General features: G+C 34.1%; 2 protein-coding genes across 3 annotated transcripts in view; one reads left to right on the plus strand and one right to left on the minus strand.

Moving 5' to 3' along the window:
* Positions 1–3,972, plus strand: part of LOC121728166 (fatty acid synthase-like) — a 42,099-nt gene extending 38,127 nt beyond the window's left edge. The window contains exons 34-37 of the mRNA XM_042116289.1: positions 71–230; positions 965–1,109; positions 2,230–2,509; positions 3,398–3,972. Of these exons, the coding sequence (XP_041972223.1) occupies positions 71–230; positions 965–1,109; positions 2,230–2,509; positions 3,398–3,960 (1,148 nt within the window). The 3' untranslated portion in view covers positions 3,961–3,972. The remainder of the gene's footprint in view (positions 1–70; positions 231–964; positions 1,110–2,229; positions 2,510–3,397) is intronic.
* A 4,098-nt stretch (positions 3,973–8,070) lies between these two features.
* The window catches only part of LOC121728374 (fatty acid synthase-like), a 125,531-nt gene continuing 107,089 nt past the window's right edge, over positions 8,071–26,512 (minus strand). For both annotated transcript variants that reach the window (XM_042116546.1, XM_042116545.1), the window contains exons 21-39: positions 25,388–25,642; positions 23,955–24,072; positions 23,241–23,471; positions 22,723–22,932; positions 21,212–21,373; positions 20,960–21,072; positions 20,643–20,793; positions 20,189–20,360; positions 19,810–19,925; positions 19,179–19,343; positions 17,613–17,785; positions 14,897–15,046; positions 13,648–13,848; positions 13,062–13,173; positions 12,574–12,742; positions 11,573–11,732; positions 10,599–10,746; positions 9,109–9,388; positions 8,071–8,741 (exon numbers count right to left, since the gene is read on the minus strand). In XM_042116546.1, coding sequence (XP_041972480.1) covers positions 8,179–8,741; positions 9,109–9,388; positions 10,599–10,746; positions 11,573–11,732; positions 12,574–12,742; positions 13,062–13,173; positions 13,648–13,848; positions 14,897–15,046; positions 17,613–17,785; positions 19,179–19,343; positions 19,810–19,925; positions 20,189–20,360; positions 20,643–20,793; positions 20,960–21,072; positions 21,212–21,373; positions 22,723–22,932; positions 23,241–23,471; positions 23,955–24,072; positions 25,388–25,642 — 3,649 coding nt within the window. In that variant the 3' untranslated portion in view covers positions 8,071–8,178. The remainder of the gene's footprint in view (positions 8,742–9,108; positions 9,389–10,598; positions 10,747–11,572; positions 11,733–12,573; positions 12,743–13,061; positions 13,174–13,647; positions 13,849–14,896; positions 15,047–17,612; positions 17,786–19,178; positions 19,344–19,809; positions 19,926–20,188; positions 20,361–20,642; positions 20,794–20,959; positions 21,073–21,211; positions 21,374–22,722; positions 22,933–23,240; positions 23,472–23,954; positions 24,073–25,387; positions 25,643–26,512) is intronic.

The following is a 26,512-nucleotide window of genomic DNA, read 5'->3' on the forward strand; positions in this document are numbered from 1 at the left end:
TGGTGGATAGCTTATCCGGCACTTATCAGGAAGTGGTGAAACAGGCCCTTAATATTGTATTTCCCATCAGATGTTAAACTGGAAACTAAAATTGAAAAGCCTAATTTCGATTTAACACTGAAGGAGCTTCACGTGGATGATACTAAACTATTGGCCATTCAGAGCTTTTTGCGGGATGTGTATGAAGTAAACTTAAATATTCAAGACATACAAAACCTCTCAGTGAAATCGTAAGTCTTAGTTATTTTTTGTGAAATTATAATAGTACCTTTACTTTGTCATTATAAAGGGCCTGTTTCACCACTTTGTGATAAAGTGCCGAAAAGGCTATCCACAGCGTTTTTGACAGATTCTCCATACTTCATCTGTCAAGTTAAGTGGTGGATAGCCTATTCGGCATTTATCAGGAAGTGGTGAAACAGGCCTTAAGTATTGCCACTTGTCATAATATAGCTATACAGGGTGCAATTTAACCTTCCTGCCAAATTTTGATATATTGATCCTTGTTAAAAAAAAATACACGTATTTTTTCTTTTATAATCACTCAGTACTAAAATGTTGAGAAATAGCTTCTGAAAGTTATCCTAAAAACACTAAAATTAATGGACACGATGCGTCGGCCGCGCGTGATGTGCCCCCGCGCGTGCGCCTCACCCCGCGGCACCCCTTCTCATTCCCCCGCGCCGCGAGTGACCGTTCTGCAACGATTTTAAATGGGATAAAATATGTCATTGTAAAAAAATAACACCCAATTTTTTTTGGTTAAACGGACTCTCCTAATGATACCGTAAGCCCTGGAAAAAAATTGGCAGGAAGGTTTAATTGCACCCTGTATGTGTATAATAGTCAGCGTTCGGTTGTCATTAGTGAACACTCAAAAATATTATTTTTCATCTGAAAATATATACTTATATCTCCTTGAAATGCATTAGTGTGTACAAAATAATAAATATGTATTTTTTAGCATTAATGAATTGGAAAAACATTGTATTGAATACGAGTTTGAAGAAAATAAAGGCATAGCAACATATTTCCCTGCGCTTTATAATGATGAGCTCTTATATACGACCGATATGTTGTTCATGCCCACTCTAGCCTTCTCGGCTGAGGTAAGGACAAACATTTAATTGAAATCGTACCATCACTATATTTTTACTCTTCGATAGAATATGTATCATCGAAGAAATTGATTTGTTACCGTTAGAATGCAGCATACGTTAACGTGTACATTACCTAGATAATCTGCAGATTCCCTGATACCATCCGTTAAAGTGTGAAATTTTTAAGTAAAGAAGCTTAAATTTGCATTTTACCTACTTAGTTTGCATTCTCTTTCTTCGTAAAATTCCTAAAAACTTTGACTTAAGCTTCTCAACTTTTAAGACTGGTGTTGTTTTGATTGGTTTATTTCTAGTTGATACGATCTATAATATTTTATGGAGTAAGATTTTTCTTAAAATTTAATAATTTATTCTTTAATTTATGTCAAAAAAAAAATTATCTTCAACTAAATAACATGTTTTATTTAAACAAGAACCTGTTTTATATAATTTAATGAGAATAGAATAAACTTTTTACACTTTAACTAACTCACCCAGATAATCTGCACAATATCTTATTAATCTGCAGTCTGGTTCTGGATCAACTGGTTTACGCACTTTAATGGTAGCAGATTTATTATGTAGTAGACCTACGTCATTTGGTCGACTTATGTCAATTCAATAGTTAGCTATGATCGGTCAGATGGGTCTGACGGAACGCGACCAAATTACTTAGGTCCTCTTTATTACTATATTACATTCTGCTTAGGGATCAACTTCTCTGATAGTACTTATTGGAAGAATAAGGAAATCTAGTCACAGGCTCAATTCTAGGCACATACCGAGTATTTTTTTAATAGTAAAAAAAATCCTTTCTCACCTGTGAGCATATTGGGGCACTATTGAAGTCTTGAATAACATTATAGGTGGAATGTCTCAAGTATTATGAGCGCCTGCGTATAATTGCATATAAGTGATTCGTATTCGAACCACATTCATAGAAATAAAATGATGCACATTGGCCAGATTAGTTTGTTTTTTTCTTTGTTACTAGCAAAATGATGAGTTACGATGGGACGGACTTACGGTGTGTATGAAAAGTCCCTAAAGTCTCTAAAGATTAAAAATATAAACAATATTATTTATCTTCTTTAACATATTTTTAACTTACAAATCATTTATCTTTTAGTTCAACATCGAAAACAACCCGAATAAGCCACACTTGTGTATAATTCCTGGCGTAGAAGGATATTACGAAAGCTTTTCGGTAATATGTGAGCGACTAAAGCTTCCCGCAATTGCACTACAGCCGGGCTTAGATCATCCTTATGAGACCGTTCCAGATTTAGCGAATCGATACATTAATGTTTTGAAGAAGAAAGCTGCGCTGAACAACAATTTCTATTTACTTGGCTATGAAAGTGGTGTCTTAGTTGCTCTAGAGATGGCAGCTATATTAGAGAAATCTGGTAAGTACTCTGTTCCATTAAAAACATTTTACATAGGCAGATGGAAAATTTGCGTTGTAGTAATAAATTAAGTACTCTTCCGTCACATAAAAGCTTGTCCCAGTGGGACGAAATACTAGAAGCAAATATTGTTTTTATTTCATCCGGCGATTTGCCCCAATTTTATATTCTATACTTAATCTATTGTTGTCAAATAAAAAAACGCGGATTTTATGAGATATTATATTTTGTTAAGTATACAATAGGTTAGTTCAAAATATTAGGGCAAAAATAAGTAATTGCCCTTATGTTATGAAATTTTAGTTATCCACTTCATCTACTTACGTATTTAACTATTATAATATTATTAGACGTCCCGCGCGGCTTTGCCTGCGTAAATTAGATATTTTACAGACAAAGTCCACAAAAGATAGCCTATAATCCTTCACGTGCCCTTTCAAATAATTTCCGCCGTTTTTTCCACACTTTCCTCTATTTCTTCGGTCCATTTAGTCTTAGCGTTTTAAAATATAGCAGCCTTCCTAGATAAATGGGATATCTAATAAATTAAATTTTTTAGATAACCCATTTATCTAGGAATTTAATAGATGATGGCCGATTCTCAGAAATACCCAATACACCAAATATTTTGATGAATTATATAATTAATATTAAATAATATTTCATTTATTAATTGTAATAATTAATTTATACTGTCTTGAAAAAATAAGATTTGCTTTTCTAGCCTTTCGCACTGCTGCCTGGGTAAAGCTCGCTAGTGTATCATTGCGAAACCGCGGTCTTGCAATTTGATTTTTCTAGTAACATTAATAATAGTGGCCTTAATAATTTAACTTGGTGTCACGTCTTAACACATTGTGATTTAATTTATTATTTTATTATTTTAAGGTCTAATTGGGACAGTCTTCTGCATCGGCGGGTCACCAACAGAAATATTCAACGATATCAGAAATAACCTTAGAGAATACGAGACAAAGGAGCAACTGCAAATCGGGGTCTTAAAACATGCATATTCGATTATTACTGCAGCAGACACAGTTTTATTGGACAACTTTTGTGAAAATTTAGGATGGCCACAAAAAGTTGACAAATTTATGGACATGATGAGTGGCAAACTGTCACATTCTATGCAATATACCAGGAAATGGATCGATTACATATATATAAAATTGTTATCATTACTAGAAAGTGGCTGCGTCACCACAAAGATTTCCTCCCAAATAATATCTTTACGTCCACAATATTCTACTAGCATGGATCTGTCACTGCAAAATCATTCTCACAAAAAAGTTATTACGTACCAATTAGAGTCACCACTGTCTTATGCACACCTTGATATGAGGGTTGCTACGATCATTAATTCTCATTTGGACCATGAGACTTTGGAATTATTCAACAAAAGAAACATTTGTAAGTCCTATCCTATAAATACTGAAACTGTCATTATTTAAATTATGTCGAAACCGGCCTTTATTTTTCGATGTGGTGGGTGCAAATAAATACTATATTATGCAATTAATTTGTGTCATTTATTTCGCTTGTTCCTCACGTGACCTGCACATTGTATGTACTTACAATACTTGAAGATCAATCGATATAAATCTTACCTTTAGTGAAGTTTGAATTAAGATTACATATTTTTATTATTATCCTTACAAATAAACGACTACCTGAGCCTACCTAAGCCATGATTAATTTAAATAATAATCTTATTATCGCTCAAACTTTTATTTTAAATTATTATTTACGGTCAAATTTCGACCACTAGGCGACCTGTAGTGTAAATGAACATGCAATGAAACGTTCTATTTTTAACCGAGTTCCAAGAAGGAGGAGGTTATACCTACATAATAATATGTTCGGCTGTTTTTTTTTATATTTTTTGTATGTTCAACGAATACTCGGCCGTTTGTGAACCGATTTTCAAAATTTTTATTTTGTTGTATTAGGTTTTACTCCAATTTGGTACCATGTGTGCAATAGTGGTGACCTAATAATGGGATCCATGAGTAATCGAGGAAGCTCCTCAAAATTCTTTAGTGATTAGTCTCACTTTACACATTGTAATTTACTCTTTTGAACTACTGGCTAATTTTCATTCTTTTGAAGTAGGTACTGGCTAAGTTCTATGTCAAGTATCTCAAGTTCTGGGCTGATAACGAATGAAAATTGACTACCGTACAGAATTAGTTGGGATTTAGTCAAATTTTGAAAAAGGCACTAATGAAGAATAAGAATTAGTATTTCATACTTTTAAGTCATTTTAAGATTTTTTTTCCTTGGAAGTCGGGTTCAATTTTTTGTTAAAAAATAATAATTTTCACTTTTGTATGGGGAAACTCGTGAGGCTGGGGCGCTTGCCCATACAAATCACAAAAACAAATTTGATCGTTCAGCGCTGCTACTTTCCCAGTGAACTCTCTACAAGGGACACATACACACTCTAAACTATTTTTGCACTTAGTTTTGGTACAACCTTTACATAAGGCACACATACACACCCTAACATATTACTGCCTTGTTTTTACCCGACTACGGCGAAGCAAAAAGGAGGGTTATAATTTTGGCCTGTATGTATGTATGTATGTATGTGGATATGGATGTTCATCTATTCCCTCGTAACTTCATAATTCATAATTCACTTATTTCATACCATTTTACATTATCAGACTTAGTTTCTAGTTTGGGTCCTACACTAGGCACAGCCTGTCTTGCAGGTCCCCAATATTTACTTATGGTTACATAATATATTATTTTACTTTTGGTTACATCCTACTATCCTACTATTTCTACTAATCCTACTTCCCACTAATATTATAAAGGCGAAAGTTTGTTTGGATGTATGGAATATGGATGTATGGATGTATGGATGTTTGTTACTCTATCACGCAAAAACTACTGAACGGATTTTAATGAAACTTTACAATAATATAGCTTATACATCAGAATAATACATAGGCTACAATTTTAAGCGACTTTCAAAATGTGGGAGGTGTTATGTTCGTTTTTTTATGTTCAACGATTACTCCGCCGTTTGTTGACCGATTTTCAAAAATTTTCTTTTGGTATGTAGCCTGTAGGGTATCATCCCAATTTGGTATTATATTCACAAAAATGGTGATCTGATGAAGGATCCATAAATCCTGGTATACCGTGGTTCGAAAGGTGCTGAGAGAACTCCTGATTCTTTATGAGTTTCAGCGTTGTTTTAAGAACGGAAAGCATATGCTACTATGCAAATTAAGTACATTCATTATCATCATCATCATCACTACCATATTATACCATGCATCGTCCCATGATTATGAGCCTATTATATATATAATAGCTCCCCACACCGGTTTCGGTGACGGTGGCCGGTTTCATTGAAACCAGGCCAGCTACGCAGGAGTAAGTTTATAGTGCCCAAGTGTGTGCGCAGTACACAAGAGCACTCTCTATTTCTTTACTCTCATAACCCAGTGGGGCGGACGACCGACACGACTGGCGAGAGATCAGGCGCAGGACCGACTTTTTACATGCCCATCCGACGCATGGATCATGTTACTTGTCAGACAATCAGGTGATCAGCTTGCATAGTCCTAACCAAACTTGGAAATAACATGTTTCCAACGTGGGAATCGAACCCACGACCTTCGAGTCAAGAGCCGCGCTCTATACCACTAGACCACGGAGGCGTAGCCTATTATGACCCTGTTATTGGTACTCTTCATAGTCTTTTAGATTAAGACTCGAGTTTGTCAAGCGATAATTAAAAAAAATTCTATACTTAATATTATAAACTCAAGAGTATGTTTGCTTGAACGCACTAATCTCAGGAACTACAGCTCCGATTTAAAAACTTATTTCAGTGTTAGATAGCTCATTTATCGAGTAAGGCTATAGGCTATATCACGGAGCTAATACTATGAGGAGGTGTTGTAATCAAGTTTCCTTATGAAACGACGCGTGACAATTTGCGGGGTGAGGGGGTGTCAAGCTCCGCCCACTTCTCAATATTTCATCTATCGGCTAAAAGCCAAACTACTAGCTAAGTCGATGTTGATGTTACTACGTAGTTCAACTATCTTACACTAGATGTCATTTTGTCTTGAATATTATGGGACGTACTACGGCCCTGGATATTTTTTACGTTTCAAATAGTTATCATAGGTGACGACAGATGGCGATTTTTTTTTTATCTATGGACGCTTCACACCACGTCAGTCTGGCCCCGTGCTAAGTACCTAAAGGACTTGTGTTACAGGTACCAGACAACGGAAATATATTTAATACTTTTATACTATACATATATTTAAGGTTTTTATTATATCATACACATATTTAATACACATCCAGACCCGGGAACATTGAAAACTTTTTGTTCCGTCGGCGGGATTCGAACCCGCGACCCCCGGCTTGAGCTACCAACGCGCTCACCACTGAGCCACAGAGGTCGTCAAATCAGAGGTCGGTTTATAAGTAATATCATAATAAAAGCTATATAATCACGGTTTTAGCTATTAAATGTGTTTAAAAGACTAAGTGTATAACGGTTTTCAGTATTCAAGTATGATTATTGTAATAAACTTATGCAAAATTATACCTACGCATTTACGTCTGTATTATCTTTCAAAGGTTTGGCTACCTAGTGTCAAGTAGTATAATTAACGCTGAAAGCTGAAATGTTCTAGAACTTTTATATTTAAATTACATTTAAAATTATTTCCAAATGAAATGTGATGGTATTTATATTATTAGAACGTCTGTCTGAGTGTTTTCGACATTGTAAAACACAATACGTCATCCTTTCCTTGTTACATACGCAGAAAACACCAATTTATTGGGAGTCTCGTTACGTGTGCACCTGACAAACGCTGAAAGTGTACTGACTTAAGCCCCGCCCACAATGATGACGTCAGGACCTAGTTGAAAATCACAGTGCACAGTTGCTTAGGCCAGCTCCTCTTTGTATGAGCTCCATGGGGTATATTATATTATCACGCTAAGACTAATACGACCGAAGAAACTCAAAAACGGGGAAAATATTAGAAAGGGTTTATCTCACGAACTACTGGAGCAATTTTTATGGCAATATTTGACACATATAAATTATAGAGTAGACCACGTGAAGGGAGTACTTATAGCTATTTTTTATGGGAAAATCTACGGTTTCTGTAAAATTTACGCGGGCGAAGCCCCGCGCACATCTAGTGGATTAATAATTTACAAATGAAAGACTTAAGAAAATTTAAGCTTAAGTGCGCCGTATCAGTGTATAATTATTATGTGTGTGTATGCGTGAGTATGTGTATGTGTGTCGGTGGGTTGGTGGGTGTGGATGTGTATGTGTGTATTAGCACATTTTAAATATTATGTAAACATTATTAGCTATTTCTCACGGGTTTGCGAGCATTGGGTAATGGTATACAATATACATAATATTATATCATTATAAAATCAGGATCAGAGGGGGGCGGGGGGATAGGAAGAGGGGATCGGGGGGGGGGGGGGGGGGGGCAGAGGAAAATTAATGTTACATCGAGTATAAAAATAGTTACACAAAATTAAACAAAATAATTAAACCCATTAAATTTTATTACTTCCACCTAAGTCAAAACACAAAGTATAATTTATCACGTTACGAAGAAGAATGGCAGATTTTAACAATAATTGTGCATTGTTTAAAATTACAAATGATAATTTTCAATTACAGTATAAGCATGACAAATATTTCTATTTTTAAATAACTCCAAAGTGTCATGATCCAAGTGAGAATTAATGATCGCTGCACACTTCACATCCAGTTGGGCGCAAGACAGTGGTGAATCTAGTTGATACGTTACAATATTATGATTTGAATAATTTTCAGGCGACATATCCATGTTAGTGGAGTATTGTGGGCGTAATAATATTATTTTGGACTTAATATTCTTCATTTCATATTTATTTTCCAACATTAATATTAGCTTGCTGTATATAGACTCAATCCATTTTCTGATATATTGGATCGAATGTGGAAATTTGCCTTCGATGAAATCCATATAGGTCATCATAACCTTGTCTTCCCATTCTAAATTCTTACACAAGTGATCTATCACACTCGGATCCTTTTTAGATATAAGTGAGTAGACATGTTTTAGAACGCCCATTTGCAATTCTTCCTTAGTATCATAACGATTTAGATTGTTTTTAAAATCCCTGACTATTTCTGTTGGCGTACCACCGATACAAAAAACGGTTCCAGTCAAACCTAAAACAGTAAAATTTTATTTATTAAATAAAGGCAGTAAAAATGTGGACAATAATTACAGTAAAAATATACTGTTCATATTAAAAGAGGAATGGTAACGAGGATACTTGTTACCATGCCTGGGCATGGTAACAAGTATCCTCGTAACTAAAATCGTAGAGGCACCTTTGAATTGCAAGAAAAAGTACGATAATCGAGCAATATTTTCCATTACTCGCACGTGGTTAGGACACAAAATTAAAAGATAAAGGCACTATTTTTATTCATATGACATCGGTATGGTTATTTGAATAAATTTTCGCCTTCAATAATTTATTATCCGATTAGATTGAAAAAGAGGAAGAAGCTTGTAATCAAAACACATTACCTCTTTTTTCTAGAATAGATGCCATCTCTAAAGCAACTAAGACTCCACTTTCATAGCCGAGCAAATAAAAGTTATTGTTCAGTGTAGCTTTCTTTTTCAGAACACTTATATATCTGTTAGCTAGTTCTGTGATTGTCTCATTGGGGTGGTCTAAGCCTGGATGTAGTACTAACGCAGGGAGTTTGAGTCTCTCACACATTTTAGTGAAGCTTTCGTAGTAGCCTTCTACACCAGGAATAATACACAAATGTGGTTTATTTATGTCAAAGTCCAAGTCGACCTGAAAGATAAAAAAAGAGTAATTATTCAACAAGCACGTCCCAGCGTAATACAATTTGATTGCGTTGAAATCATTTAAATATTAGGGTTGAACCTGACGGTGAATTCTACTCTATCTACATTGCAGCAAACATGTCGCGTTAAACTTGTACTATCAGAGAAGTTGATTCCTATGCAAATCGGGGACCTAAGTAGTTTGGTTGCGTTCAACTTACTCGATGGTACATTGCAATTTCGTCGTCATATAACAAGAACGAAATATATTGTTAGTTGTTCACTCGTTGTTCACTTAACATTAAATTTATTAATGCGCCGTTAAAATTTTACTGTAGGGCATAAATATTTTGATATAATGTTTAATTTTGTAAGGTCTGTTAAGTAATGCTCGTTAGGATTTAACAAACATAGGTTGGTGAAATCTGTTACTTACTTAACGGAGCTTAGAAAATTAAACAGACTGTTAAAATACTTATGTCCCACAGTAAAAATTTAACAGCGGATTAGTAAATGCAATGTTAAGTGAACAACGAGTGAACAACTATCAATTCGTTCATTCTTGTTATAAGGCGACGAAATTGCACGACATGTTTGCTGCAATGTGTCACTTTCTTCCATAGTAGTATAATAGTAGATAATGCGACCAAATTAAAATATCACTGATCGCATACATTTGTTACGCTATAATAGTTCTTTTTAATTTACCAGGTTAATAATTATTATCTGTCAAAGCTGAAAACATGAATCATAATACAAACTTTTATTTACATATTTCGGTTTGGTAATTTTGATACCAGTTAGTATATTTGCAATATCAAGGAAAATCCGAAGGCTGAATTTTTGGCAAAGTGAAAATAAATAATTATTCATAACTATGAAAATAATTAATAATAAGGACGTAGCGGAAACATGGCGGAAAGACTCAAAAGTCAAAACAGATTCTTTTATTGATATTGCATATTATTGTCTTTGAAAGTTGTAATTTTTCTCATATAACAGCCTGTTAAATATTTAACGGATCTCCATAGCAGGAATTAAATTTAACACCGTGTTAGGTGATTTAACATGACATTAGGGCATGGTGGAACGCTCGATAGCTCTAACAGGCCATTAACTGATTTAACAAGCCATTATTTATTTAACATTGCTTGATGAAACTGGGTCTTATTATGTTAATAAATAAATAAATAATAATAAATTTCTTAATAACTTACCGAATCCGAAAAGGCTAAAGTCGGCATAATTAACATATCTGTAGTATATAATAGCTCATCAGTATATAGTGCAGGAAAATATGTAGCTATTCCTTGGTTATTATTTTCAAAGTCGAATTCAACGCAGTGCTTTTCCAATTCATTGATGCTAAAATGAAATTATTAATGTTAGCAACTTTGATGATGAATATCAGCTAAGATATCTCCAAAAACTTCACTTTCAAAACTGTATAGATAATAGCTGATATAATCTTCTTCTTATATATAAATATGGATTTCCAAATGTGTTAGTCGCGCTAAAACTCGAAAACGGCTGAACGGATTGGGCTGGTTTTAGTCCTTAAATATTCGTAGAAGTCCACGGAAGGTTTTAAAGTGACACGAAGTTTACCGGGACAGCTAGTAATATAAAAAATAATAAAAAATCTAAATATTTATAACTCAAAGGACTGACTGACTGACATAGAGATCTATTATTGAAACGCACAGCCCAAACCACTGGACGGATCGGGCTGAAATTTGGCATGCAGGATGTTACGACGTAGGCATTCGCTCAGAATTTTGATAAATTCCACCTCTAAGGGGATGAAATAGGAGATGAAAGATTGTATATAATAATACTTCTTAACGCGAGCGAAGCCGCGGGCAAGATCTAGTTTTATAATAATCTTGAAAATATTATCCATAAAATAGGTACTTACCTCTATTTTGTGGATCAATGGATGAATCTATACTCCACTCGGGCTAACTTGTCGCCAGCGGTCATTGACCCCCTGTCAAAAACCTGCCACTTTCCATATAAACCGCGATTGACAATGAAGTGTCAGATATTGTCAATCGTAGTTTTATAATATGGAAAATGACAAGTTTTTGACAGGGAGTCAATGGCCGCTAGCGACAAGTTAGCCCGAGTGGAGTATAGCTCACATCCATTAGCTACAAGTAGCTTAATAGCATTTAAAAAGTTGACTTACGCTTTAACTGACAGTTCTTGTATATTTTCAATATTTAAATTTATTTCGTATACGTCTCGTAAAAATCCCTGTATGGCTAATTGTTTCGATTCATCCATGGCGAGCTCCTTTAATTTAAAATCATCTTCACCATTTTTATATTGGTACCCAGGTTTTATTCCTGAATAAAATATAATATTTATAGTATAATTATATAAAGACTAAAAATAATTATATTTTTAGTAAGTAAGTAAATCAATTAATTGAAATAAATATAAGAAGCCAAAAGTTCAGTGAATAAGGATAAAACCGTGAAATAAAATAAATAATACCTATGAAATTGTCATATTGCAGTACAGACCTTTTCAAACCAACAGAAAAGTTTTGATTGGCTATGAATTATAAAAAATTACTTAAAACTGTACTTATAAATCTCGTAGTCGTCTGGAAACCCGGAAACTTAGATCAACAATGATGAATTAAAGGCGATTGTGGAAGCTGATGAAACTCAATCTACAGCAAAGCTAGCAGCAGCTTTTGATGTTAGCATTAAAACAATAGTGGTCGCCGCCCAAGCGGTATATCCGCCCAATAATCCGATTTATCAAATCATCCTACGACATATACACCATACTGCACTGCAACCGCAAACTGTAGTGCTAGATTATCCGGACTTACCCTGTATCCAAACTTATCCTGATTAACTATAATTTTTAAATTTACGAAATAAATAAGACAAATCTTTTAATTTATTAAATTGTAAATAAGGAGTTTTCCAATAAGGACCTATCCGCCAGACCTACCGACAGCTACTTTTCCCAGGTCAACTTTTAGCGGAAAAAAAATCAATTATCGAGAGACAGTACAAAATGCAGGGGAAGATTTTGTTGTCTCCTGTTCAGCAGATATTTTCAAGAAGGGAAGGGAGGGAATCCATAAACTGCCACTGCATCACATCGTCCTACACACGTAAATGCTAGATTATTCACCGATAATGAAAGCCTGCGTCAAAGGGGATTTACCTGCAAGCGACAGTATTTCATCAAGCAACGTTTTCCTAGTAACGTTAGATATGTGAACCAGTATATTCTTCTTCTGTGAACACAACGCTTGTTCCAGAGCGTCTATGGCGCTATTTATCGACACCGCATTGGTTTTCTCAAGTATACGTGTACCATCAGCTTCGTGTGTCTAAGAAATAGATATTATATTAAATTCTGTGAATATAATATAATTATAGTTTGTAATAATAAATTCACAGAATTCTCAGTTGTATTTTTTCAACTAATAATAATCAATTTAAAAATGACATTTGTAACTAAAAATTACATTAATTCTGCCAATTTTTCTGTGATATAAATAGAATACAATGGTAGATACGGGACCTTACGTACGCGAGTCCAACCTTTCCTTTGTCCGTCGGGTTAGTCAAGATGTTTTGCTTCTAGGGCTAGACACATTTTCAATGGGCTCCGCTAAGTTTAAGTCATATTAATTTTAGTACACTTACTTGTTCTATCTCTGGCAACTCAATTTTAGTGATAATTTCATTGTATTCAGTTGTCCCAAACCGTGATCCTGATTTAATATTAAATTTGCTTGTCGTTAAAAGCGCGAAATATCTAAAGGATAAATAAAAATTATTATGCAGGCCTGAAATGCAGGCTAACGCCTAGTATAAATTATAATGTCAAATTGGTAGCGCTAGTACCAGGTAGTAGCCGTAAAAAACATCGTCTTCATAATATATTATTATATGTAAACAGAGAAAGACAATGCTTTTCATCACTAAGTTTTAATATCGATACCTATTTTGAAAAACATTGTCTTTCATTTTATATAGAACAATTATCACTTTTAAGTAAAGCATCAATTGTAAGTTTTCGGTCTTGTACCTTGCGTTTCAGGTCACAATATTCACTTTTATATTATAAAAAATTGTCAAACACTATAACCGAGCAAGACAATCACAAAATAAAAATAACGCTTATGTTATTACGCTCATTTGCATTTCTGATCTTCCATTGACTAGAAGGTACCTACCAGAATCGGTATCATTTTAAATTATGTTAAAAAAAGTTATTTTAAAAACTTACTCTAAAGAGAAGGTCGACTTTGTTATGAATACTGCTAACTTATTTACAGCCTCAATGACATTTTTATCTTTCTCATTTGATGTAATTATAAATATATTTTCTAGTAAGCCATCCTTGCAATTTTTCATAAAAGCGCAGTAATTTTTTTCTTTTGGGTTCGTTTTTGTAATTGTGATACGCACATTATCGTTTTCCCATTGTCTGAAAAATATTTTTGTGTTATTTTTTAACAGAAAAAAAGTTCGAAGACATTTTGCGCACCATTTAGATCACCATGATTTTAATACCTCTAGTGTCATTACAACATCTCGAAAAAAAGCGTCTCTACAATGGTCCATGTTGGACCACTAAAGGCCATAGCTATTGTGTATACACGATACTGACATAACCATCATCCGCCATCATTATACCTACATACTACCCCGTCTACACAATGGCTATAGCTTGTAGTGGGCTAGCATGAACCATTGTAAAGAGGCACCTTATACCTGCCTCTTTACTAGATAAGAAATAAAAGTTAGTTATTAGTACAATATATTATGATGATGTGACGATATTTTATTATAATAAAACATCCACTATTTTATGTAATTATTGACTTAGGGCTAATTAAAATAAGTTTACGTCCATGAGACGTACGTCAACGTTAATACAAGTAAATACACTCAGTTAAGAGTAAAAATAGCAGAAGAATGGTGACAAGTTTCTAATAAGTTTACGTAGCGGATTGATAGTGAGTTGAGATCAGTGGATCTAAAATGGCCACTTTGGTTTGATTATAATATTATTATGATTAATTTTTTTACATCGCAAAATTATAACTTTAAGTGCAATTCATATTATGTCTAGTAATTCGCATTCAATTTAAGTATATTAATTTGACATACATTAGTTTGACAGTTTTTACAATTCATTTTCTAAATTGATTTGAGAGGAATTGCACTTTGTGACCATTTTAGGTCTGCATATGTTATACTTCGACTCTACTATTTTAACCAAACAATTAAATACAGTCGCTTCATTCAACAGTAAAATACGTTCTGTTTAGATTTATCAATAAAGTGTTTCATTCTTTAAAAAATATTTTTAAGAAGTCAAAAGGTTGAAAAAAAGTCCAATGTCCAGTTTGTTATGCTCTGTCTTGTTTACCTTTACTTTTTGTTTAAAAACACTTACTAATAAAGGACCATCTTATGTTCTAGTTTAAGTAGATTAAACTAATATTAAATATTAATAAATAACTACTTACCTAATTTGAAGATTTACATAATTTGATACATTTTCTAATAACATAACAATATGTTTTGCCCCTCGTTTAATAAGTCTTTCTGCCAGTTTTAGCGCTAACATTTCGTGATCCGATATAATAAGTTGCCTTGAAGAACTCGAACATTTGATGCTGAAAAATAAACAAAATTATGTAGAATAATCGTATCGCATGTTGCAGATCTAAATTCTTAATTCTTATAGCAAGCCAATGCATAAAAGTGCCAAATTGTTTAATGACGCATCTCAGTTTTAACAAACACGTCAAAACCACCCCCAAACAGCATGCTGGACTAAAAAAAATATGTTACTCTTCTATAAAGTCATAATAGCTTATCTTATATCTTTAAACGAGCAATTATATATATATATATATATATATATATATATATATATATATATATATATATATATATATATATATATATATATATATATATATATATATATATATATATATATAATATATATATATATATATATATATATATAATATTGGAATCTCGGAATCGGCTCCAACGATTTTCATGAAATTTAGTACATAGGGGGTTTCGGGGGCGATAAATCGATCTAGCTAGGAATCATTTTCATAAAATGTCTTTTTATTCGTATTTTATCGATAATCGATAAACTGAAAAATATGAATCTTCCTGACATCTATTGGCGAATAATAATACTATTTTGTTGGCAACTAATTGTTTTAACGACCAGTAGATGGCGTTATTAAGTAACACGAAGTCATGGTGTTTGCTATACCGAGCAAAGCTCGGTCATCCAGGTACTATGTTATTAACTGACAATTGTTGTATATTGTGTTGTATATGAAGGGCTAAAGGGGAAAGTTACATAAGATAACAAGGCTCTTTTATAAAATATAGTTCGTGTATGAAATTATTGTCTACACTCTACAGGGTTAAGGTTTTATGTGAAAGTAAGTTTTGTTCAGGGAATTTTAATAATTTAAGTGTCACAAAAGCCGAAATAATCGATTTAACAGCCCATGCAATTGCTAGGGGATTGTCCATTTTTTTTTAATTTTGCTCATTACAAAAACATTTCGAGGAATAAGGTCAGGGATCGTTTTTCTGTACATAAACGAAAAAAATACCCATTAGTTACTTATATTTTTGAACAAATACGTTTAACCTTTGTTTGACCTTCAATGGCGTTAAATTAGCAATAAATTCGACCAACGTAACGTTTCCAACTTTTGGTGAGCTTCTCGTATCAGCTTTTACATAATGAGAACTTGCATTTGACGAACCAGCCATTATAAATAAGATTGAAAGGAAATTTAAAACATATGCAGAGGTCGATTGGATTGGATGATGACGTCAGAGCGAAACTTTAAAAATTTATTGAGAAAAAACTAGCCAATGAATTTCAAAATTATTTAATTTGTATTCTTAAAATACTCTATTTTAACGAAGAAAAATATAAAAAGTACATGTGATTTTTTTTGGACAATGCCCATTGCTATGACTGTATTGTAGTTCTATGTGGCTTAAGGGTTACTTAAGCCACATAGAACTACAATACAGTCATAGCAATTGCATGGGCTGTTAATTCGATTATTTCGGCTTTTGTGACAATGTTTTGTGTGACCATCAATAAATAATTTAAATAATAATAATTAATTGTTGTCATCTTAAAGTTGTGCACGACTTATTTCTTTAGACTTAGTTAAATTATATTTAGACTTAGTTAAAAGTACAAAAAAAAACAAGTACAAGAAAAGAGCACATGCACATCCAATTACGCCGACGAGTAAGACAGGGAGATATTATTTCTCCGAATCTGTTTAATAACATGTTGGAGGACGTTTTTAAGAAGATTGATTAGCATGGACGGGATCTAAATATTAACGGTCAGCACATCTCACATTTGCGGTTTGCAGACGACATAGTCATTATGTCAGAATCTCTGCAGAGATGCTGAACAGCCTAAGCGATTTTTCTGGACGGGTGGGACTAGGGATGAATCTAAAATAAACAAAGTCATGTTTAATAAGCATGTTCTCCCGAGACCTATCGTCGTTAATGACGCTAGTCTCGACGTTGTACAAGAATACGTATATCTTGGCCATACAATTCAACTAGGGCAGCACAACTTTGAGAAGGAGGTGAATAGAAGAATATGCTTGGGCTGGGCTGTATTTGGGAAGCCCCGAAATATCTTTGAATCGTCTATGCCACTATCCCTTAAGTCCAGGATTTTTAATCAATGCGTTCTACCAGTAATGACATACGGAACTGAAAAGTGGACAGTCACCGTAGGACTATTTCACAAGTTTAAGGTTGCTCAGCGTGCTAATGAAAGGGCTATGTTGGGAGTATCCCTGGTGGAAAAATTCCTAATATAGTCATTCGCTAGAGAACTGAAGTCACCAACATTGCTCACAGAATTAGCACGCTGAAGTGGAAGTGGGCTGGTCATATTATTGTCTGCAGACGGAAAGATGGTAGATGGAGCAGACAAGTGTTAGAGTGGAGACCACGCTTAGGCAAATGTAGTGTAGGACGTCCCGCAGCATGGTGGACCGACAATTTGAAGAAAGTGGCTGGCAGCGGATGGATGAGGACTGCCTAAGATCGGGGTGGTTGGCGCTCATTGGGGAAGGCCTACGTTCAGCAGTGGACGGTAATAGGCTGGTGATAATGATTATGAAAAGTATAAAAAATAATATTAATATTAGAAACCTTGGAGTTATATTTAATTTAAGCTGTTGTAGGTCAAGTAGTACGCGACCGCGGTGGTTGCTAGCAGCTTGGAGACGGAAGGCTCGTGGAGCATCCTGCGCCTGGTATGTGACCCGCGACAGAGGCCGCACGTACCCACGCCTTATACCGTCGATCATAAGCAGGCGAATCAACTAAAATAATTTAAAAGTATTAAAATAAAAGGTTAATCAGGGTAAGTTCGGACATAGGGTAAGTTCAGATTATTCAGCTTATCATTAAATTAGTCAGTGTTTTTTTTTTTGCCTGGTGCTACGGTTCATATACACCATACTGCACCATCCGAACTTACCCTGATTAAGTATAATTTTTAAATTAACGAAATAAAGAAGACAAAACCTTTAAATTATTAAATTGTAATTAAGGGGTTTTCCAATAAGGACTTTACAACTTTTTTTCAAAATAAAATTAAAACCATTTGAGATATTTCAAAAATTTTAGTATCGAATTGAAGTGCAATGAAAACCTTTTTGAATGGAACTCGACTTCGCTCATATGGCCACCGCAGGCACGTTTGCAGCGGTGATTCGTTGAACCCAATTTTCTATGACTCGGCCACACATTTCGGCTATTTCGCGTTTATTTTTGGTTCTGAGCTCTTCCAACGGCGCCGGCTTCTCCAACGACTTGACGCAGCCCCAAAGAAAGAAATCTAGAGGCGTTAAGTCGCACGAACGAGACGGTCAATCAACTTGTCCATTTTTTTGAGATATCTCTCTCTCATCTCATCAAAATTGAGGTACTTGCAGCTAAAGGGAAGCAAGTCCAAATTTCAAAATTGTCCGGTATTTAAAAATAAAGATTTTAAAAATTAATAGATGTATAATAATTTATGTCCTATATAATATGGTATAATATGATATGAACATATTTACACCTTTTATTTAAGATTTTAAGGCAATTAAAGAAGTTATAGAATTACTAGGATTTTTCAAAGTTTGGATCTGCCCCCGTTTTCCACCAAGATGAAAGAAAAAGACTACCCTATTTTGTATTAAGGATAATAAAACACATAAACACGGTTGTTTTTCTATTATATTTTAAGAACTATTAATCAGTGCACGAAGAATTAAACAATCAAAAGAAATACAAAAAAGAACAAAATATATTTTTATATAATATTGCTCTTCAATAAAACGATTGTATCATGTGCTGTGTGGCTTGTGGCGCCGTCCTATTGAAACCTCATGCTGTCCAATTCGGGCCAAAAAGAATCCATAGTCATGGCCAATCTGCCTGTATACCAGGGCGAGAATTACGATCAAAAATCGGAGTTAACGTTCTTAAAATAGCGGCCATTGACTCCGAATTTCTGTAGTATTTTTTAAGATTTGCAGACGTTGCGCGTTTTTCGTTCTAGCACTTCACCATGATGAAAATGTTACTGTTACTGAGTAAACCGACAGTAACAGTTCGATGTTAAGTGAAAGGGTACGTCCACAAACTAAATTTAAAATTGTCAAGTCCCTATTAGAAAACTCTTTACTTAGGTTCTTATAAACTAAAATGAAATTAAATCCTACTTACTTGTATGTCTCCGGAAAATTTTTGTTGGAAGATAGTCGAGAAGTCGATTGGAGAATATACTTTGTCGAAAAACAAATGATGCATTCCAAATTTGTAATTTTCACGACTAGGAATGCCAATTGTATCTATCATTACGCCATAAGATGCGAGACATCTAAAAGAGGACTGTAACAAAAGAGACATGGGAATCAATTAGACAAAAATATAAGGTTTGCATTGCTATGTAGTACCCGTAACATTAATTTAAATGTTTTACTTTAAAATAGCAAGATAATTTTATAGTATAATAATGACTGTATTAAAAAGAGATTTTATTGAGCTCTCCCTTAAATTTTATTTTTTGAATACTATCCACCTTTCTTTATCCTTTACTTAATAATAATATTATGTGATATTATAATATTTCACCTCTGCAGCTTTGTTGCTTGGAGCGTCGAGGCTTAAACCAAAGGTTGCGGGTTTGAACCCCACCGAGGGGACAAAATTTTATCTTTAATTTCACTATTTTTCCCCTAAATTTATTTTTAATTTGTAGTCTGATCACACTCTTGGGTGGGTTATTTTATAATAGAAAACTTAATAGAATTTCAAAATATATAATAATATAGTAAAAATTATAAGTATTACTTACATCTTTAAGCTCGTCCATTGCACATGACACTAAAAGGTTACATCCCTTACCATTGGTAATGTGTTGTATATAATAAGCGAAATTAATATCACGAGAATGGTCGATAATGTGATCATCTGAAAATGATTACAAAAATAATTATAACTACAATTTGTTACTTTCATTAGTATGTTATTAAAAATGTTCTTTATTTTACTTTTTACGATTTTATACTTCATACATAGCCCGTTGCATTCGTCCAAGCAAAATTAGGTAAAAAATGAAAAAAAAATCCCAATTTTACTGATTGACTAACTATTATAATAATTTTTGATTGAAGCGTTACATGCATGAGAATTAGAATAAGAGAACCTTAATTTTGTAGGTATAGGTAACTTACTTTTAAGTTCAGGAAACATTTTTTTCAAAAATTGTTTCTTAGAATTGCTGCTTACTGTAGCAAATACTTCACTGCCGTGGGCGAGAGCAACACTTATAATAGCTTGTCCAAGAGCACCAGTAGCACCTTGCACACAAATAATGTGTTTTGATGTCAGATGTACTTTAATAAACTGCAAAAATAAAGTAATAAGGCTAATCAGGGCAAGTTCGGACACAGGGTAAATCACTAAATTAGTCAGTGTTTTTTTGCCTTGCACTACGGGCATAACATTATACGCCATACTGCACTGCAACGGCAAACTATAATTAATTGGGCTGATATTTACAACCCCTTTTCTTAAAAATATTAGTGATATTACCACTAAGAAATATCCACACTACTTGTATACCTAAATATCTGGTTCAGGAATAAATACATTGCAAAATGCAAGTTAATACTTTGTTATTATTACCAAAATATAAAAGGCCATTGAATAAGCGAGAGGAACAGTGGCAGCGTCTTCCAATGTCCAATGTTCTGGAACTGATAGTAGAAGCTCTGGATTGGCGTTTATTTGAGATGATACAGCATCACTATGTGCTAGCCCCATCACTCGGGTACCACTGAAAATGAAAACATTAAATTTAAAACCATAAACTGAAAATAAAATAACATTATCAAGTTTAATGATAATGGAACGGATTTTTCTTTCGTTATATTGCTATGTTGCCCTATATAAAAATAATAATAATACCTATAAGAATATACAGAAACCATAAATAATATTACCTTTTAGTAAAGCCACTGAAATCAATGACGCTTTTGGTTGGCTCGTTGTCTTCGTGAAATTGAGTGCTCAATAGCTTTTTTACGTAAACAGCATTGACACCAACGTAGCTGACCTGTAAACGACAGTATTACGTATTGTTATCTTATTTTGTAATATAAGTTGAACGGATAGCCATTGTCTTTTATTCGAAATTAATTACTAAGAAAGAATCAATAAATTGACGACGGATAATAATAGTAAAAAAGATTAACCTTAACTTCTGCACCTGATTGGTTACCGTTAAAAATTTCATTAACCCAATATAGTGAATCAAGGTTACCAATTTGTGCAATTCTCAATGAAGCTCCTTTTATTGAGTCCGTTTCAACATCTAATGGAAAGTAATATTCACCCCCAGGTATATCCTGTAAAGTCTAAAATAATAAAAAATGTTTAGCTCTACTTGCAATTTGCTGTACAATGTACCATCGAAGAAATTTATTCATAGGCAGTTGATAGACCCACGTCAGTTGGTCAGGTTAACGGCCGTTCCCAATATTTGATCTATCTCTGGTTTTGCCCTACTAGAGATAGAAATAGCTCACAATTTACATAAAATATATGTCTCTAATGTCTAATGTGAGCTATTCCTATCTCTAGTAGGGCAAAACCAGAGATAGATCAAATATTGGGAACGGCCGTAAGTCAACTTAATATTAATCGTGATTCGTGAATCGTGATCTGATGGCTGGGTTTGACGTAACGCGACCAAATTATGTAGGTCCACCAATTGCCTATGAATCAACTTCTCTGATAGTACTATTGCATAGGGAGAAAATGTGTTTAAAAAAAGTTAAAAATGCATTTTAAGAGGAGACACTAGGGCGGGTTTCCACACGCGGAGCGGTGGTGTGGAGACACCGCCACCCATCGAGTCCTAGAGAGAGAGCCGTGATGCGCATCGCAGCCCACCGAGAATGTAGATGATCGCTGGTTGCGGTAGGTTCTATCGTACCCGCAACTCTGCCTTAAGCGAGGAGTGGAGCACCATGGGGTTTTTATGGGTAGGCTACGCAGGAGTCCCACATACCCCGGCCGATATCCCCAATTTGCCGGGGATGCCTAAGGCATTTCCCCATGTTAAAAAAAGGGCCGGTTTCCATAAAAACGTTCTCTCTGTTTCCTTCCTGGATAATGCCGGTAGAGGTATAATTTTTTTTCTGAATATCTATCGCCACTATTAGCATGTCCCTATGTTTTCTTTCTTTTCAAAATTTAATTTAAAAAAAAATTGAGATGAACGAAACGAACGAGAGATGAAAGAGAACGTTCAAAAACCCAAAAAAAATGGCCAGATTTTCCGCTGCGTTGAAATATCCAGAAAACTTTGTCTAAATTGGAAGGCAATTTCAGCATTCTTAACTTCTTCACACTTAAAACTTAATTTTATAAAACTTAGTTGTCATTGAATACGTTCATACGGCGATGTAAATCTCGTTTTGTTTCAAATGGATTTAACAATGGTAAAGTTAGGAAAACGTAGGTTTTGTATCTACATTCTGCCCTTTAGGGTAAATTAAATAATGAATCAATACCTTTCTGGCGAAGCCACTTTTAAAAGTATATTACTGTTCTATATTATGATTTACATACATATTCTATTTGGCAACAAAGGGCAAAAATTTAGTATCATTAGAACAGAAAAAAGTAACTATTTTCATAATACATATTAAATTTTAAAGTAATGATAATAATCAGTACCTTTTGAGGTACTTATACATACTTGCAATGAACTGTCTGATTTCGCGCGTATGACTAAAGATTTTAACATATCAGACTTGGTAGGTCTCCAAATAGCCAGCTCCAATATTCCACCTTCTATGTTATGATGGGCACCCACTAGAGTATAGAGTGGACTGTCTTTTTGCACGTTATTGTTTTTATTGATAATATAGGTATTTTGGGCTAGAACATTTTTTAGTTTTTGGACCACCTGCAAAAAAGAATTAACTATTACGCTCGAGCTTGGTCGTTTCCTCGAAATTTTCTCCATCGAAATTGACTCGATCTCAAAAACTTATGTCATTTTACGTTTTGTTGATCAAATTTTGTTGAACAAAATGTCCTAATTTTTGAGGATTGAGGGTAAGTCGAGTGGATGGAATCTCGAGGAAACGACTAATAATAGGTACCGGTGTTTGTTATGTTATTTTATAAAATCTATTAATTACTACGTCACAAATATTATAAGTACTTTTAAGTTTCTGAAGTAGCAAAAATATAATTTAAAAATACATTTACCTCATCATTATTTAATAAATCGTAAGTTATAATAAGATCGATGCTGGGATAAAAGTTTTTAGATTCGTTGAAATTTATTTTGAAGTAATTTGCATTTAGCCCTGGAATACTACTGATTATTTCTTGAATTTTAAAGTCCCCATTCCATGTGTCTGCTATGCTTAATTTTTCTTTTGAAATATTAGTATTATCAGCTACAATTTGTAGGAACATGTGGAACGATTTCATTTCCTACAACATAATAAAACACAAAATATTATATATAACAATTTACTTACTTACATTTAACACGAAAGCAATTATTATTATTTATTATTACAATATTATGTTACTGAAAAAGCCATTCCGTTGTCTTAGGTTTTATATGAATATACAATATTTTTATTGATATTTAATTTATTATTAAAGAAACATTACATTTTGCAGAAGTTTCTGTAATTTCAGAGGCCACTTTTGTGTAAACTGAACATTTAAGTTTATGTACTATCAGAGAAGTTGATTCCTAGGCAGATGGTGGACCGTTATTTGGTCGCGTTAAGTCAAACCCATCCGACCGATCACAACAGCTAACATTGAATTGACATAAGCCAACTAAATGACGGACTCAACTGCCTAAGAATATCAATTTCCTCGATGGTACAACCTAGACGTGCTCTAGCGATTCCAGCTTGTCTTAAATTATTGTTTCCAGCTAGAGTTTTAAATTATTCTTACATTAATTTTGGCAGCAGAAAATAGAGGTAGGTAATCGCATGTTTTTAATTTCATGTTATCATTTTTTAATACTGGCATGTCGATAAATTTAATAGACTCCATGATAACTCCGCCACAACTGAAAAAAAAAGGTTGGCTGTAAATATTGAAAATATTATGAAAAAAAATTTTTATAAGGAACTTAAGTGAAAATAAAAATATACTTATTATATATTTTTAACTTTAACATAGGTATAGAGACAGCGATCGGAGTAGACTTTTTTATTTTTTAAAAACAATAGTAGAGTTAGAAATATGCTCTTGGTTTCAAATGGACTTGTTTTGTTAGTAATTAATTTTATTACCATTTTTTGAGCATTTTAGCAGTTCTTGAAGCCCTGTTAGTTGCAGCTAGTCCTAGTTTAGAGGCGAGCAGATGAGTCACAGTAATAAGATCAAAACATATTTTGTATTACGTTAAATTATTTATTTTGTGCAAATACTATCTGATCCGGAAAAGGTAGTTTTGTCTTATTATAGAACTGTTGTCTACTTTTTGACATAAACACTAATGCGTTGCGTACTGTGAAACATGTTGAAAGTGACACTCGCGGCCAACCATCAAGTTACTATACCTAGCGGAATAGAGCAACAATCTCGAGCTGTCAAACGTAACCGAAAATGGTTTTCATCTGTGTGAAAAATATGTGTACGTATACACTTACACAAGCATGATTGAACATGAATTCTATGAGATTAAATTGTCATCGTGCGGCACGTGCCGACTGGACGTCACAAAAAGAGTGCTGCTGTCATGTATCACACGTCTCTTTTTACCACGTATTGTTACTGATAGTGACATCTCGCTTGCTCAGGCCTTTGTTTCTCTATTCCGCTATATTGCGCTATAGTATATTAACTTTATGCGCCCAACTCGCGTATATTCGCCCATTTGTTTGTAGTCGAGGTAGACCGTACCCCTTAGTTCTGTCTACTCTGTTAACACTGTCTCCATCACGACAAAAAACCTCGTTGATTGTCGTGTAATTAAATTTTTTTTTTATGAAATAAGGGGGCAAACGAGCAAACGGGTCACCTGATGGAAAGCAACTTCCGTCGCCCATGGACACTCGCAGCATCAGAAGAGCTGCGGGTGCGTTGCCGGCCTTTTAAGAGGGAATAGGTTAATAGGGGAGGGTAGGGATGGGAAGGGAAGGGAATAGGGAAGGGTAGGGAATAGGGAAGGGTAGGGAAGGAAATAGGGTAGGGGGTTGGGCCTCCGGTAAACTCACTCACTAGGCGAAACACAGCGCAAGCACTGTTTCACGCCGGTTTTCTGTGAGAATGTGGTATTTCTCCGGTCGAGCCGGCCCATTCGTGCCGAAGCATGGCTCTCCCACGTATATATTAATATAAATTTTATCAGAAAATAATATTATACTAATCGTACTTACATGGTGACATCATACAATTCTAATATTTTTGCATTGATAAGAACTGCACCATTATTAACAAAAGTGCTATTACGTTGCTTGTTGACGTCAATAGTAATTTTCTTAATAAGATTTAGTTTCGAAACTGAAATGTGTTTTCTTTTTAAAATGTTTAGTTGTATTATTCCGTCTAAGAAAGTCACCCAATTATTCTTCCAACGAATTTGTGCTTCTGATAGAGATTCATTTGTACTGTGAATACTACGGAAGTCATTTCTGAAAGAGTTAATCATATTATTATAACCAAATTATTCAGCAGAGCAATCAAAAGTTTAAACCATCGATTTCTGTTTCTTATAAATTATAATTTATGACAAGGAAATAACAAATAAGGTTAATCAGGGTTATTTTGGACATAACATGGTAAGTCACTAAATTAGTCAGCGTTTTTTTTTTTGCCTGGCATTACGGAGTGGTATGCTCATAATATACGCCATGCTGCACAGGCCACAGTGCAGTGCAAGTTGCACCCGCTAACTGTAGTACCGTACCGTAACTGTAGTTTAATTTAGCTTTTACTTCATTTATCCGGGCTTACCCTGTATCTGAACTTACCCTGAATAACTATAATATGTATATACTAGCTGTGCCCCGCGCTGTTACCCGCGGTTTAAGTGATAATATATCATAAAATACTTTGAAAAGTACCAATAATAGGGTCAAAAAGGGATGACACATGGTTTTATAACGGTTTATGGTAGTGATGATGATTAAAATGAAGGTAATTTGCATAGTAGCATATGCTTTCCGCTCTTAAAACAACGTCGAAACTCCCAAACTTGTATCTAAAAAGAATCAGGAGTTCCGAACCATGGTATACCTTGGTGAAAAAATCTTACTTGTTGGTAGCATATGCTTAGAATACTGCTCACGAAACCGAAGGTACCACATATTTCCATATAAATTTTGTTCCCTCGATTACTTATGGATGTCTTTATCAGGTCACCACTATTATGAACATGGCACCAAATTGGAATGATAACCTATACTTACACCAAAAGAAAATTTTTGAAAATCGGTTCACAAACGGCGGTGTAATCGTTGAAGATAAAAAAACGAACATAACACCTCCTCCATTTCGAAAGT

This window comes from Aricia agestis, chromosome 6 (genome assembly GCF_905147365.1).
Source record: "Aricia agestis chromosome 6, ilAriAges1.1, whole genome shotgun sequence".
Taxonomy (NCBI): Eukaryota; Metazoa; Arthropoda; class Insecta; order Lepidoptera; family Lycaenidae; genus Aricia; species Aricia agestis.